Here is a 15,705-nt window from a genome sequence, read left to right on the forward strand (position 1 = left end):
GAGTCAGTCCAGGAGTCCCCAACAACAGGGTCCTGGCCCACTACCTGCCCTCTTTCTGGTGACCCTGATGTAAGAAGGGGCTCTCTGGGGACCCTGATGTAAGCCGGAAAGCTCTCTGGGGAACCTGATGTAAGAGAGAGGCTCTCTGGGGACCCTATTGTAAGTCGGAGGCTCTCTGGGGAACCTGATGTAAGAGAGAGGCTCTCTGTGGACCCGGATGTAAGGGGGGGCTCTGTGGGGACCCGGATGTAAGGGGTTGGCTCTCTAGGGACCCTGATGTAAGGCAGATGATCTCTGGGGACTCTGATGTAAGAGGGGCTCTCTGGGGACCCTGATGTAAGGGGAAGGCTATATGGGGACCTTGATGTACGGGGAGGCTCTCTGGGGACTCTGATGTGAGTGGGGGACTCTCTGAGGACCCAGATGTAAGGAGGGGCTCTCTGGGGACCCTGATGTAAAGGGGGCTCTCTAGGGGCTTTTTTGCGCAATTGTGTACAGTTTATATACTGTTTTTTGTGTGTTTGCAAAATTAAAGTGGGCCTGGATGGATGAAGTCCAGGGCCAAATTTTTGTCCCAGTCCAGCCCTGAGCACAAGAGATTCCTGAATCAACACTGTCTGTGTTGGGGGAATCGAGCAAATTTATTTTCTACAACCTGTGGTTGCAGGAAAGAAATTCGCTCCACGTATGGCCAGCCAAAGAAGGGAGCAATGGTTGTCACCCAGGCACTTCACACATTTCTGCATTGGTTCTTATTACATGGGGGGGGGGGGGGGTGTATTAGTAGTTCATAGAAGGAAGAGAACATTGTGCTTGCACTGGATTTCTGGTAAGCTCGGCATGTATTTTCTGTATTTGTCATAAATGTTCTTGGCCAGAAAAAAGAAAATGAATGCAGCCACCACATCTAAGGTCTGATAATATGCAATATGTTACATTTTTCTTCTTTGGTTTAGATACACTGGAAACTGTATCTTGAAAATTGTACTCAATGCCTACAAATGTGTTTTTTTTATTTTTATTTTTTTATTCTGGATGGAGTTGAAAAGGGTATGAACATCTGTTTTGTTTTTATTGCTTTATTTTTATTTTATTTTATTTTTTAGTTTTATTTTATGACTTTATTCTCCTCTGGGGGAGATTTGCCTTCTCTGTGCGTCCTTGGTGATCATTGTCATTGAGACAGGAAATGATAGAAAATCCAACATATATGAGCTGTCAGCAGAACAGGAATAGAGAGCAAACCTTCCAACGGGGACACCTGCTCAGGTGACAGCTGTCTATGAGGGGATTTCCCTCAATTTGAAGAGAGTTCCTCTTCCTCTTCCTGTTGTGTGTACATGAAAGGAAGTAAAACAAATCTCCCCAATAGGACACAGCAAAAAAACAAAACTATCGGGTTTTTAACCTTTTTCCTCCATTAACCACTTCAGCCCCAGAAGAATTTACCCCCTTCCTGACCAGAGCACCTTTTGCGATTCTGCCCTGGGTCGCTTTAACTGACAATTGTGCGGTCGTGCGACGCTGTACCCAAACAAAATTAATGTCCTTTTTTTTCGCACAAATAGAGCTTTCCTTTGGTGGTATTTGATCACCTCTGTTTTTTCTGAGGGGTGAAGGTGCAGGAATTGGGATGATCTGAGGGGTGAAGGTGCAGGAATTGGGGTGATCTGAGGGGTGAAGGTGCAGAAATTGGGCTGATCTGAGGGGTGAAGGTGCAGAAATTGGGATGATATGAGGGGTGAAGGTGCAGGAATTGGACTGATATGAGGGGTGAAGGCGCAGGAATTGGGGTGATCTGAGGGGTGAAGGCGCAGGAATTGGGGTGATCTGAGGGGTGAAGGTGCAGGAATTGGACTGATATGAGGGGTGAAGGCGCAGGAATTGGGGTGATCTGAGGGGTGAAGGTGCAGGAATTGGACTGATATGAGGGGTGAAGGTGCAGGAATTGGGGTGATCTGAGGGGTGAAGGTGCAGGAATTGGGGGTGATCTGAGGGGTGAAGGTGCAGGAATTGGGGTGATCTGAGGGGTGAAGGTGCAGGAATTTGGGTGATCTGAGGGGTGAAGGTGCAGGAATTGGGGTGATCTGAGGGGGGAAGGTGCAGGAATTGGGGTGATCTGAGGGGTGAAGGTGCAGGAATTTGGGTGATCTGAGGGGTGAAGGTGCAGGAATTTGGGTGATCTGAGGGGTGAAGGTGCAGGAATTGGTGTGATCTGAGGGGTGAAGGTGCAGGAATTGGGGTGATCTGAGGGGTGAAGGTGCAGAAATTGGTGTGATCTGAGGGGTGAAGGTGCAGAAATTGGTGTGATCTGAGGGGTGAAGGTGCAGAAATTGGTGTGATCTGAGGGGTGAAGGTGCAGGAATTGGGGTGATCTGAGGGGTGAAGGTGCAGGAATTGGGGTGATCTGAGGGGTGAAGGTGCAGAAATTGGTGTGATCTGAGGGGTGAAGGTGCAGGAATTGGGGTGATCTGAGGGGTGAAGGTGCAGGAATTGGGGTGATCTGAGGGGTGAAGGTGCAGGAATTGGGGTGATCTGAGGGGTGAAGGTGCAGGAATTGGGGGTGATCTGAGGGGTGAAGGTGCAGGAATTGGGGTGATCTGAGGGGTGAAGGTGCAGGAATTGGGGTGATCTGAGGGGTGAAGGTGCAGGAATTGGGGCTGATCTGAGTGGTCTATGGTGCGCTATTGTTCCCTAACATACTAGTTGTCCAATACGTGTAAACTAACACTAACTGGAAAAGATTACCAAAACATCAAGTAGCACATAAAGCCAGCAAGTTCATTATATTTGGTCTTCTGATCCAAGCTGGAATTTGTTCTCAGTACAGCACAGAGGTGAAGAAGCACCCGGTCGTCGCACCCGGTCGTCGCATCCGGTCGTCGCACCCGGTCGTCGCATCCGGTCGTCGCACCCGGTCGTCGCATCCGGTCGTCGCACCCGGTCGTTGCACCCAGTTGTCGCATCCGGTGGTCGCACCCGGTCGTCGCACCCCGTCGTGGCACCCGGTCGTCGCACCTGGTCGTCGCATCCGGTTGTCGCATCCGGTTGTCGCCCCCGGTCGTCGCACGCGGTGGTCGCACCCGGTCGTCGCACCTGGTCGTCGCACCCCGTCGTCGCCCCCGTTCGTCGCACACAGTCATTGAATGCAGTCGTCACCTCATACCAGAAATGCTGCATCCAATACGTATTTGGGTGTAGGCCTTGTCCTGTCCGAGGGGCAGCTCCTGCTCCGGTGTGGAGTGTCTGGGATCTCCAACCTTCTCTTCTGATCCGAGGAGGAAGAACAGACAACCGTCCGGAAGTTATTCTCCTGCGGGGTCTTCTGGGAAACCAGCCAATGTCCAGCCCCTAAGGACACACAAATAACATCAGACTCTGCAACTGAGGAGCTTACACTCTAATGTTACCCCACAGTCACACACTATTATAGATTTCTATAGCTCTGACATATACCACAATACTGTACAGAGAACACTGAGCAAGTCACGACAGTCTCTGTACCAGAAGAGCTTACACTCTAATGTCCCCCCCACAGTCACACATTATTATTATTATACAGTTACAGTGGTGTGAAAAAGTGTTTGCCCCCTTCCTCATTTCCTGTTCCTTTGCATGTTTGTCACACTTAAGTGTTTCGGAACATCAAACCAATTTAAACAATAGTCAAGGACAACACAAGTAAACACAAAATGCAATTTGTAAATGAAGGTGTTTATTATTAAAGGTGAAAAAAAATCCAAACCATCATGGCCCTGTGTGAAAAAGTGATTGCCCCCCTTGTTAAAACATACTATAACTGTGGTTGTCCACACCTGAGTTCAATTTCTATAGCCACACCCAGGCCTGATTATTGCCACACCTGTTCACAATCAAGGCATCACTTAAATAGGAGCTGCTTGACACAGTAAGGTCCACCAGAAGATCCTTAAAAGCTACACATCATGCCGAGACCCAAAGAAATTCAGGAACAATTGAGAAAGAAAGTAATTGAGATCTATCAGTCTGGAAAGGGTTATAAAGCCATTTCCAAAGCTTTGGGAATCCAGCGAACCACAGTGAGAGCCATTATCCACAAATGGCGAAGACATGGAACAGTGGTGAACCTTCCCAGGAGTGGCCGGCCGCCCAAAATTACCCCAAGAGCGCAGCGACGACTCATCCAAGAGGTCACAAAAGACCCCACAACAACGTCCAAGGAACTGCAGGCCTCACTTGCCTCAGTTAAGGTCAGCGTTCATGCCTCCACCATCAGGAAAAGACTGGGCAAAAATGGCCTGCATGGCAGAGTTCCAAGGAGAAAACCACTGCTGAGCAAAAAGAACATCAAAGCTCGTCTCAATTTCTCCACAACACATCTTGATGATCCCCAAGACTTTTGGGACAACATTCTGTGGACCGATGAGACAAAAGTGGAACTCTTTGGAAGGTGTGTGTCCAAGTATATCTGGCGTAGAAGGAACACTGCATTTCATAAAAAGAACATTATACCAACAGTAAAATATGGTGGTGGTAGTGTGATGGTCTGGGGCTGTTTTGCTGCTTCAGGACCTGGAAGACTTGCCGTGATAAAAGGAACTATGAATTCTGCTGTCTACCAAGAGATCCTGAAGGAGAATGTCCGACCATCTGTTCGTGTACTCAAGCTGAAACGAACTTGGGTTCTGCAGCAGGACAATGATCCTAAACACACCAGCAAGTCCACCACCGAATGGCTGAAGAAAAACAAAATGAAGACTTTGGAGTGGCCTAGCCAAAGTCCTGACCTGAATCCTATTGAGATGTTGTGGTATGACCTTAAAAAGGCCGTTCATGCTCGAAAACCCTCTAATGTAACTGAATTAGGACAATTCTGCAAAGATGAGTGGGCCAAAATTCCTCCAGGACGCTGTAAAAGCCTCATTGCGCGTTATCGCAAACGCTTGGTTGCAGTTGTTGCTGCTAAGGGTGGCCCAACCAGTTATTAGGTTTAGGGGGCAATCACTTTTTCACACAGGGCTATGATGGTTTGGATTTTTTTTCACCTTTAATAATAAACACCTTCATTTACAAATTGCATTTTGTGTTTACTTGTGTTGTCCTTGAATATTGTTTAAATTGGTTTGATGTTCCGAAACACTTAAGTGTGAAAAACATGCAAAGGAACAGGAAATGGGGAAGGGGGCAAACACTTTTTCACACCACTGTATATAGCTATATTATTATTATATACTGTAATTATATATTGCAATTATATACCTCTGACATATACTGTAGTAAAGTAACAATAAGACTGCAGGCAATCTGCACCAGAGGAGCTTACAGTCTAATGTCCCCCCACAGTCACACACTATTATTATTATACAGTTATATAGCTCTGACATATACTGCAGTGCTGTACAGAGAACACTGAGCCGGTCCCATCAGTCTGTCCATCTCAGAGTGAGGAGATCACAGCGTACCTCCATGACTTGTCCGGAAAAGGTTTCTAGCAGGAAAACAGTTGCTCGTGTGCATACCGCCTGTGTCCATCCTATACAGTCATGTCACTAGATCTGTAAAATTAAATATTTACAGGTGATTTATCAAAAAAGGAAAAGTGCATTTTGGGACTTTAAATGAGGCCAGCGTCAAAGGGACGCCAGCTTCCATCCCTATCAATAGTTTCTAAGGGGAGGAGAGGAGAGAGATGGGACTTTGAGTGAAGCACACAGCAGTAAATGGATAGGTGAAGTGACTGGGAAAATTAAATGTATTTATGTTTTACAGTTCATACATTGTTAACAAGTATTTGGGGCATCAACCCTCTAAAAAACACTTGGGGCATCAAGCCTCTATACCAGGGGTAGGGAACCTATGGCTCTCGAGCCAGATGTGGCTCTTTTGATGGCTGCATCTGACTCTCACCTCTCAATCTGCGGATTGCTTGGTGTGCCGATCTGTGGGATTGAGCCCATAGGAAAGGCCGCAGCTTCGGCCTAGCTCCGGAGCTGTGGCCATCTTGGTACACCCGGCGGCGGCCTAGGTGAGCGGCGCGCTGACGTCATCATCACCCGCCTCAACTGCTCGTGGATCTGCCTGCCTGTGTAGTGGTAAGCAAGCAGACAATCGTAGGGGAGATGTGGATATTACAGTGGGGGAGATGACGTGGATATTACAGTGGGGGGAGATGACGTGGATATTACAGTGGGGGAGATGACGTGGATATTACAGTGGGGGGAGATGATTTGTATATTACAGTGGGGGAGATGACGTGGATATTACAGTGGGGGGAGATGACGTGGATATTACAGTTATAATTAAAATTAGTCAATTAATCGATTTAAAAAAAAAACATTTTTTTAAACATATTGTTTGGCTCTCACGGAATTACATTTTAAAATATATGGCGTTCATGGCTCTCTCAGCCAAAAAGGTTCCCTACCCCTGCTCTATACAATAAACCGCAGATAAAACATGTAAAATACAAAATAAATCACAGTCCAGTAAATAAACGTACATTGATGCAAAAAAAAATTTGATAAATAAATAAAAAATAAATAGCAAGTAGTACATATATATATATATATATATATATATATATATATATATATATATATATATATATATATATATATATATATATATATATACAGTGATGTAGTAATTAGAAGTAGAAACAGTCAAAGGACCTTAGTAGATAGATGAAATAACCAAATGGGCAAAATACTTTTTTTTTTTTGTAGGTTATGGATAAAATTCTAATTATGTAGAAACATAATATTCCATGATTACAATAAAAAAAGATGTTTAAAATTCAAGGCTCTACGCGTTTCGCGGCGCTGTAGCCACTCATCAGGAGCAAGTACCATGGAATAGATCTAAAAAAAAAAAAAAAAAACAGCAAAAAAAATAATAAGACAAAAATGAACCAAACATGGGTATTAGCCCAGATTTGAAAAAGTTTTGTATGAAATTTAAAGAAAGGGCTGTGCGTCCAACTTACATCTGCATCAACGCACCATCTGGGTGGCATCAAGGATCACTGAAAAAAAACGCGAGGCGCAGCCTCCAGGCAACACGGTAGACTGCAGGGATGATTGCAACCGCCACAAGCACCTCCAGAGTGGTTGAGTGCCATAAATGTAAAGTAAAAATAAAAAAATGAAAAAAAACCCCTAGGGGGACTAATGTGAAAAAATAAATAAATGAGTATACAATTTTTTTTATATATCACTATTAATACATCACTATTTTAACACATGCTCATATACAATTTATATAATTGTATACTCATTTTATTATTTTATTTTTTCACATAGGTCCCCCTAGGGCAGTGTTTCTCAATTCCAGTCCTCATGGCCCACTAACAGGTCATGTTTTCAGGATTTCCCTCAGATGAAACAGCTGGGGTAATTACTAAGGCAGTGAAACTGATCAAATCACCTGTGCAAAATAATGGAAAGCCTGAAAACATGACCTGTTAGTGGGCCATGAGGACTGGAATTGAGAAACACTGCCCTATGGGGTTTTTTCATTTTTTTTATTTTCACTTTATATTTTATTGCACTCACCCACTCTGGAGGTGCTTGTGGCGGTTGCAATCATCCCTGCAGTCTACCGTGTTGCCTGGAGGCTTTGCCTTGCGTTTTTTCAGTGATCCTTGATGCCACCCAGATGGTGCGTTGATGCAGATGTAAGTTGGACGCACAGCCCTTTTTTTTAAATTTCATACGAAACTTTTTCAAATCTGGGCTAATACCCATGTTTGGTTCATTTTTGTCTTATTATTATTTTTTGCTATTTTTATTTTTTAGTTCTATTCCATGGTACTTGCTCCTGATGAGTGGCTACAGTGCCGCGAAACGTGTAAAGCAGTGGTCTCCAAACTGTGGTCCAAGGGCCAGAAGTGGCCCTTTGCTTGCTTTTATACGGCCCTTGGGGCACTCTTTCATCCACTGATACCAACAATGGGGCATAATTCCCCTCAGTGACACCAATGAAGGGGCACAATTCCTCCCAATGACACCAGTAAGGCCCAATTCCTACCAATGATGGGGCACAATTCCTCCCACTTAAACCAACAATGATGTCCTAAGACACCGATGATGGGGCAAAATTCTTCCCAAAAACACCAATGATGGGACACAATTTCCCCCCACTGAAACCATCAATGGGGCCCAATGAAACCAATGATGGAAAACGATTCCTCCCAAAGACACCAAAATAGGGCCCATTGACTCCAATGATGAGACACAATTCCTCCCAATGACACCAATGATGGGGCACAATTGCTCCAAAGTACATCTACAATGGGGCCCAATGGCACCAATGATGGGACACAATTCCCCCCCACTGAAACCATCAATGAGGCCCAATGAAACCAATGATGGAAAACGATTCCTCCCAAAGACACCAAAAATAGGGCCCAATGACTCCAATGATGAGACACAATTCCTCCCAATGACACAATGATGGGGCCCAATGGCACCAATGATGGGACACAATTGCCCCCACTGAAACCATCAATGGGGCCCAATGAAACCAATGATGGAAAACGATTCCTCCCAAAGACACCAAAAATAGGGCCCAATGACTCCAATGATGAGACACAATTCCTCCCAATGACACAATGATGGGGCCCAATGGCACCAATGATGGGACACAATTGCCCCCACTGAAACCATCAATGGGGCCTAATGACACCAATGATGGGGCACAATTCCTCCCACTTAAACCAACAATGAGGCCCTAAAACACCAATGATGGGGCACAATTCCTCCCAATGACACCAGTGATGGGACACAATTCCCCCTACTGAAACCATCAATGGGGCCCAATGACACCAATGATGGAAAACGATTCCTCCCAATGACACCAAAAATAGGGCCCAATGACTCCAATGATGAGACACAATTCCTCCCAATGGCACCAATGATGGGGCACAATACCTCCCAATAACACTAATGGTGGTGCACAATTTTTCCCAATGACACCAATGATGGGGCCCAATGACACCGATGATGGGACACAATTTCTCCAACCGACACCAATGATAGGGCATTGTTTTTTTCCCCACTGCCTTCGGTCCTTTTCTACTCCCAATGACCACAGTCCGGCCCCCCTAAAGTCCGAAGGACAGAAAACTGGCCCTTTGTTTAGAAAGTTTGGCGACCTCTGGCGTAAAGCCTTGAATTTTAAACATCTTTTTGTATTGTAATCATGGAATATTATGTTTCTACATAATTAGAATTTTATCCATAACCTACAAAAAAAATATGTATTTTTGCCATTTGGTTATTTCATCTGTCTACTAAGGTATATATATATATATATGTACTACTTGCTATTTATTTTTTATTTATTTATCTAATTTTTTCTGCATCAATGTACATTTACTGGACTGTGATTTATTTTGTATTTTACATATGTTTGATCTGCGGGTCATTGTATAGAGGCTTGATGCCCCAAGTGTTTTTTAGAGGGTTGATGCCCCAAATACTTGTTAACAATGTATGAACTGTAAAACATAAATACATTTAATTTTCCCAGTCACTTGACTTATCCATTTACTGCTGTGTGCTTCACTCAAAGTCCCATCTCTCTCCTCTCCTCCCCTTAGAAATGTACAGGTGATTACTTTCCATCTTTTGTATTTCAAGGGGAAGTGATCTGTAAAACAAAGTACATTTATCCTATTTGCTCCCTTCACCTGTCCTATCCCCCCCCCCCCTATATATATGCATATATAGAACTGACGGGGGGGGGGGGGGGGGACTGCTTTACATTCAGTCCTATCTGCATCTGAACATTACAGCCCCATAGACTTCTGTAGGACCAGCTCCATATACCTTTAAAGGGACATCTCAGCCCCATAAACTCCTATAGGACCGTCTCACCCCTATAGACTTCTATAGGATCCCCTCAGCCCCAAGAAATTCTATGGAACCACCTCGGCCGTATAGACCATTACGACCTCTGTTAGTGATGAGGTGTTCCTCTTTAGGGCCCCTGTTAGTGATGGTGTCCCTCCTTAGGGCCCCTGTTAGTGATGAGGTGTCCCTCTTTGGGGCCCCTGTTGGTGATGAGGTGTCCCTCTTTAGGGCCCCTGTTGGTGATGAGGTGTCCCTCTTTGGGGCCCCTGTTAGTGATGAAGTGTTGCTCTTTGGGGCCCCTGTTAGTGATGAGGTGTCGCTCTTTGGGGCCCCTGTTAGTGATGAGGTGTCGCTCTTTGGGGCCCCTGTTAGTGATGAAGTGTTGCTCTTTGGGGCCCCTGTCGGTAATGAGGTGTCCCTCTTTGGGGCCCCTGTCGGTGATGAGGTGTCCCTCTTTGGGGCCCCCGTTAGTGATGAAGTGTTGCTCTTTGGGGCCCCTGTTAGTGATGAGGTGTCCCTCTTTGGGGCCCCTGTCAGTGATGAGGTGTCCCTCTTTGGGGCCCCTGTTAGTGATGAGGTGTCCCTCTTATGGCCCCTTTCGGTGATGAGGTGTCCCTCTTTGGGGCCCCTGTTAGTGATGAGGTGTCCCTCTTTGGGGCCCCTGTTAGTGATGAGGTGTCCCTCTTTGGGGCCCCTGTTAGTGATGAAGTGTTGCTCTTTGGGGCCCCTGTCAGTGATGAGGTGTCCCTCTTTGGGGCCCCTGTTAGTGATGAGGTGTCCCTCTTTGGGGCCCCTGTCGGTGATGAGGTGTCCCTCTTTGGGGCCCCTGTTAGTGATGAGGCGTCCCTCTTTGGGGCCCCTGTTAGTGATGAAGTGTTGCTCTTTGGGGCCCCTGTCAGTGATGAGGTGTCCCTCTTTGGGGCCCCTGTTAGTGATGAGGTGTCCCTCTTATGGCCCCTGTCGGTGATGAGGTGTCCCTCTTTGGGGCCCCTGTTAGTGATGGTGTCCCTCCTTATGGCCCCTGTCGGTGATGAGGTGTCCCTCTTTGGGGCCCCTGTTAGTGATGAGGTGTCCCTCTTTGGGGCCCCTGTCGGTGATGAGGTGTCCCTCTTTGGGGCCCCTGTTAGTGATGAGGCGTCCCTCTTTGGGGCCCCTGTTAGTGATGAAGTGTTGCTCTTTGGGGCCCCTGTTAGTGATGAGGCGTCCCTCTTTGGGGCCCCTGTTAGTGATGAGGTGTCGCTCTTTGGGGCCCCTGTCGGTGATGAGGTGTCCCTCTTTGGGGCCCCTGTCAGTGATGAGGTGTCCCTCTTTGGGGCCCCTGTTAGTGATGAGATGTCCCTCTTTGGGGCCCCTGTTAGTGATGAGGTGTCCCTCTTTGGGGCCCCTGTTAGTGATGAGGTGTCCCTCTTTGGGGCCCCTGTTAGTGATGAGGTGTCCCTCTTTGGGGCCCCTGTTAGTGATGAAGTGTTGCTCTTTGGGGCCCCTGTTAGTGATGAGGCGTCCCTCTTTGGGGCCCCTGTTAGTGATGAAGTGTTGCTCTTTGGGGCCCCTGTTAGTGATGAGGCGTCCCTCTTTGGGGCCCCTGTTAGTGATGAGGTGTCGCTCTTTGGGGCCCCTGTCGGTGATGAGGTGTCCCTCTTTGGGGCCCCTGTCAGTGATGAGGTGTCCCTCTTTGGGGCCCCTGTTAGTGATGAGGTGTCCCTCTTATGGCCCCTTTCGGTGATGAGGTGTCCCTCTTTGGGGCCCCTGTTAGTGATGAGGTGTCCCTCTTTGGGGCCCCTGTTAGTGATGAAGTGTTGCTCTTTGGGGCCCCTGTCAGTGATGAGGTGTCCCTCTTTGGGGCCCCTGTTAGTGATGAGGCGTCCCTCTTTGGGGCCCCTGTTAGTGATGAGGTGTCCCTCTTTGGGGCCCCTGTCAGTGATGAGGTGTCCCTCTTTGGGGCCCCTGTCAGTGATGAGGTGTCCCTCTTTGGGGCCCCCTCGCCGCTTACCCCGCCATCATTGCAGCGCCATCGTCTCCTAGCAACCACGGACGCTCTGCTCTCACCCCTCCTAAACCCCGCCCCTCCCCTCTTCCCCCCGCCCCTCTCCCTCGCGTGCCCGGACTCGGTGTGCTCCTCGGGCCGTGCGCGCGGCGAGCAGAGGAGTGGGCGGGGCCGGGGGCTGCGTTTTCACCAATCAGCGGGCGCCAGGTCAGGAGACAGCGGGGATGAGACAAGATGGCGACGAGAGGCGGCAGGAACGGGATTCTGGAGAAAGTAATGGGGGTCCGGGGAGTGGGGGGATGGGGTGAGAGGAGGGGGGGATGGGAGGAGGTGACTTTTGCCCGTGGTAACCATTGTGTTCCTGGTGGAGGGGAAACAGCTGGCTGGTTGCTATGGGTGACCGGAGACCCCCGGATTGTGAGGTGTGAGGCCCTGACTGGGGGAGGGGAGACCACAGCTGGGAAATGATTGTCAGCTCTTCAGCCTAAACTGTGCTGGGGTGGCTGGTCTTAAAGGGACAACAGATCGCTATCGCTGTACGCCACCTGTGATTGGCTTATAAGCCCCCCCCCCCCCCGTTATCACGCTTGATGCCTCTTTAGAAGCCCCCCCCCCCCATTATCACGCTTTAGAAGCCCCCCTGTTATCAGGTGTGATCCCTCTTTAGAAGCCCCCCGTTATCAGGCGTGATCCCCCCTTTAGAAGCCCCCCGTTATCAGGCGTGATCCCCCCCTTTAGAAGCCCCCCCGTTATCAGGCATGATCCCCTTTAGGAGCCCCCCGTTATCAGGCGTGATCCCCCTTTAGAAGCCCCCCGTTATCAGGCGTGATCCCCCCCTTTAGAAGCCCCCCGTTATCAGGCGTGATCCCCTTTAGGAGCCCCCCGTTATCAGGCGTGATCCCCTTTAGGAGCTCCCCCCCCGTTATCAGGCGTGATCCCCCTTTAGAAGCCCCCCGTTATCAGGCGTGATCCCCCTTTAGGAGCCCCCCGTTATCAGGCGTGATCCCTCTTTAGGAGCCCCCCGTTATCAGGCGTGATCCCCCTTAGGAGCCCCCCGTTATCAGGCGTGATCCCTCTTTAGGAGCCCCCCGTTATCAGGCGTGATCCCTCTTTAGGAGCCCCCCGTTATCAGGCGTGATCCCTCTTTAGGAGCCCCCCGTTATCAGGCGTGATCCCTCTTTAGGAGCCCCCCTTATCACATGTGATCCCATGTGTTTCTACCATATGGAGCAGCATGGTCTGAGTCACTGGTAATGGGCCAATCATCTGTGGCCAGGGCATCCCCCTCCCCCACAGGCACACTTTTATACATGGGGCCACTTATGATTGGCCCAGTACACAGGGATTGGGATGTGAGAATCGCCCCCCCCCCCATGCAGAGCCTGTGTGTTCATGGCCACATACCTGTCTCTGCTTGCTTTTCTATGTTAGCACTGAGCAAGGACAGGTATGTGGCCAGGGATGCACAGGCTCTGTGTTGGGGGTGGGGGGTCATACATCGCTACTGGGCTGTGCGGGTGAGTCCTGCCCCCACTCACTAATATGGGCTCAGCGTTAGGACGGGCTCCGGGGCTCCCACGTGATCCGGTCCTTAGGGACTGTTTGCACATGCAGATATTATTGTCGTCCCTCTGAAAAGTGATCTGCGGTGGATTTTTATTTTTTTGGGGGGGGGGGGTGTTTGACAGGCAGCGAGGAGGTGATTTGCCCCCACCTCTTTTATCCCTCCAAATGTTGACTCGCTGCTTGCATTGCATTGCAGGCACTTGTGACCCCGTCACCTTAAATGGTCATGTTTGGCGGTAGCCTCAACCACCGGATGTGACATGCCATTTCGTTTCTGCCGCTGTGTGCGTACAGCCCCCCGAGCAACTGCATTTCCTGTGCTTAGGTGGGCAGCGGAGGGGGGGGGGGGTGCAGTAAAACTACAACTCAACCAGCTGCTTATACTGCCCCCTAGCTGCCCATGTGAAGAGCCCCTAGATCATGGGTGCTCAACCTGTGGACCTCCAGCTGTTGCAAAACTACAAGTCCCATCATGCCTCTGCCTGTGGGAGTCGTGCTTTTACCGGTCGGCCTTGCAATGCCTCATGGGACTTGTAGTTCGGCAACAGCTGGAGGGCCACAGGTTGGGCACCACTGCCCTAGACCAGGGATATGCAATTAGCAGACCTCCAGCTGTTGCAGAACTACAAGTCCCATGAGGCATAGCAGGACTGACAGCCACAAGCATGACACCCAGAGACAGAGGCATGATGGGACTTGTAGTTTTGCAACAGCTGGAGGTCTGCTAATTGCAGATCCCTGATCTAAAGGGTCAGTCCTCCTCTATTCCTTTTACAAAATCCTTCCTCTGCGTTGCATCATCCTCAGCACAATAACATGCTGTGCTCCATTGACTTTCTCAGGTGGTGATTTCATTGTGTCCCACTAATGGAAATGGCAGGAGATGGAGAGAGGTCTATTTTTTATTTATTTTTTTATAATCGGAAATGAAGCGTGCAGGGCTGACACCATGTGCTTGGGTTTAGGAGTTCTGAGAACAGTGGGGGTGGATTTACTAAAACTGGAGTGAAAAGTCGGTGCAGTGCAGCTGTGCACAGTAGCCAATCCGCTTCCAGGTTTTATTGCCAAAGCTTAAAGCGGAGTTCCCCCATGCAGGCTCCTGGGGAGACGAGGTGAAGGGAATGCGGGCTCCTGGGGAGACGAGGTGTAGGGAATGCGGGCTCCTGGGGAGACGAGGTGTAGGGAATGCGGGCTCCTGGGGAGACGAGGTGTAGGGAATGCGGGCTCCTGGGGAGACGAGGTGTAGGGAATGCGGGCTCCTGGGGAGACGAGGTGTAGGGAATGCGGGCTCCTGGGGAGACGAGGTGTAGGGAATGCGGGCTCCTGGGGAGACGAGGTGTAGGGAATGCGGGCTCCTGGGGAGACGAGGTGTAGGGAATGCGGGCTCCTGGGGGGACGAGGTGTAGGGAATGCGGGCTCCTGGGGGGACGAGGTGTAGGGAATGCGGGCTCCTGGGGAGACGAGGTGTAGGGAATGCGGGCTCCTGGGGGGACGAGGTGTAGGGAATGCGGGCTCCTGGGGGGATGAGGTGTAGGGAATGCGGGCTCCTGGGGGGACGAGGTGTAGGGAATGCGGGCTCCTGGGGGGACGAGGTGTAGGGAATGCGGGCTCCTGGGGGGACGAGGTGTAGGGAATGCGGGCTCCTGGGGGGACGAGGTGTAGGGAATGCGGGCTCCTGGGGGGACGAGGTGTAGGGAATGCGGGCTCCCGGGGGGACGAGGTGTAGGGAATGCGGGCTCCCGGGGAGGCGAGGTGTAGGGAATGCGGGCTCCCGGGGAGGCGAGGTGTAGGGAATGCGGGCTCCCGGGGAGGCGAGGTGTAGGGAATGCGGGCTCCTGGGGAGACGAGGTGTAGGGAATGCGGGCTCCTGGGGAGACGAGGTGTAGGGAATGCGGGCTCCTGGGGAGACGAGGTGTAGGGAATGCGGGCTCCTGGGGAGACGAGGTGTAGGGAATGCGGGCTCCTGGGGGGACGAGGTGTAGGGAATGCGGGCTCCTGGGGGGACGAGGTGTAGGGAATGCGGGCTCCTGGGGAGACGAGGTGTAGGGAATGCGGGCTCCTGGGGGGACGAGGTGTAGGGAATGCGGGCTCCTGGGGGGATGAGGTGTAGGGAATGCGGGCTCCTGGGGGGACGAGGTGTAGGGAATGCGGGCTCCTGGGGGGACGAGGTGTAGGGAATGCGGGCTCCTGGGGGGACGAGGTGTAGGGAATGCGGGCTCCTGGGGGGACGAGGTGTAGGGAATGCGGGCTCCCGGGGGGACGAGGTGTAGGGAATGCGGGCTCCCGGGGAGGCGAGGTGTAGGGAATGCGGGCTCCCGGGGA

At 50.1% G+C, this 15,705-nt stretch overlaps 1 protein-coding gene across 1 annotated transcript in view; it reads right to left on the reverse strand.

Annotated features, from left to right (window-relative positions):
• XRRA1 (X-ray radiation resistance associated 1) overlaps positions 1-11,879 on the reverse strand; it is a 114,192-nt gene extending 102,313 nt beyond the window's left edge. The window contains exons 1-3 of the mRNA XM_077451201.1: positions 11,824-11,879; positions 5,442-5,534; positions 3,167-3,351 (exon numbers count right to left, since the gene is read on the reverse strand). Coding sequence (XP_077307327.1) covers positions 3,167-3,351; positions 5,442-5,511 — 255 coding nt within the window. The 5' untranslated portion in view covers positions 5,512-5,534; positions 11,824-11,879. The remainder of the gene's footprint in view (positions 1-3,166; positions 3,352-5,441; positions 5,535-11,823) is intronic.
• Between the last annotated feature and the right edge of the window lie 3,826 nt (positions 11,880-15,705).

Source organism: Lithobates pipiens, unplaced genomic scaffold (assembly GCF_037356315.1).
Source record: "Lithobates pipiens isolate NorthernLeopardFrog02 unplaced genomic scaffold, aLitPip1_a1.2 Scaffold_23, whole genome shotgun sequence".
Taxonomy (NCBI): domain Eukaryota; kingdom Metazoa; phylum Chordata; class Amphibia; order Anura; family Ranidae; genus Lithobates; species Lithobates pipiens.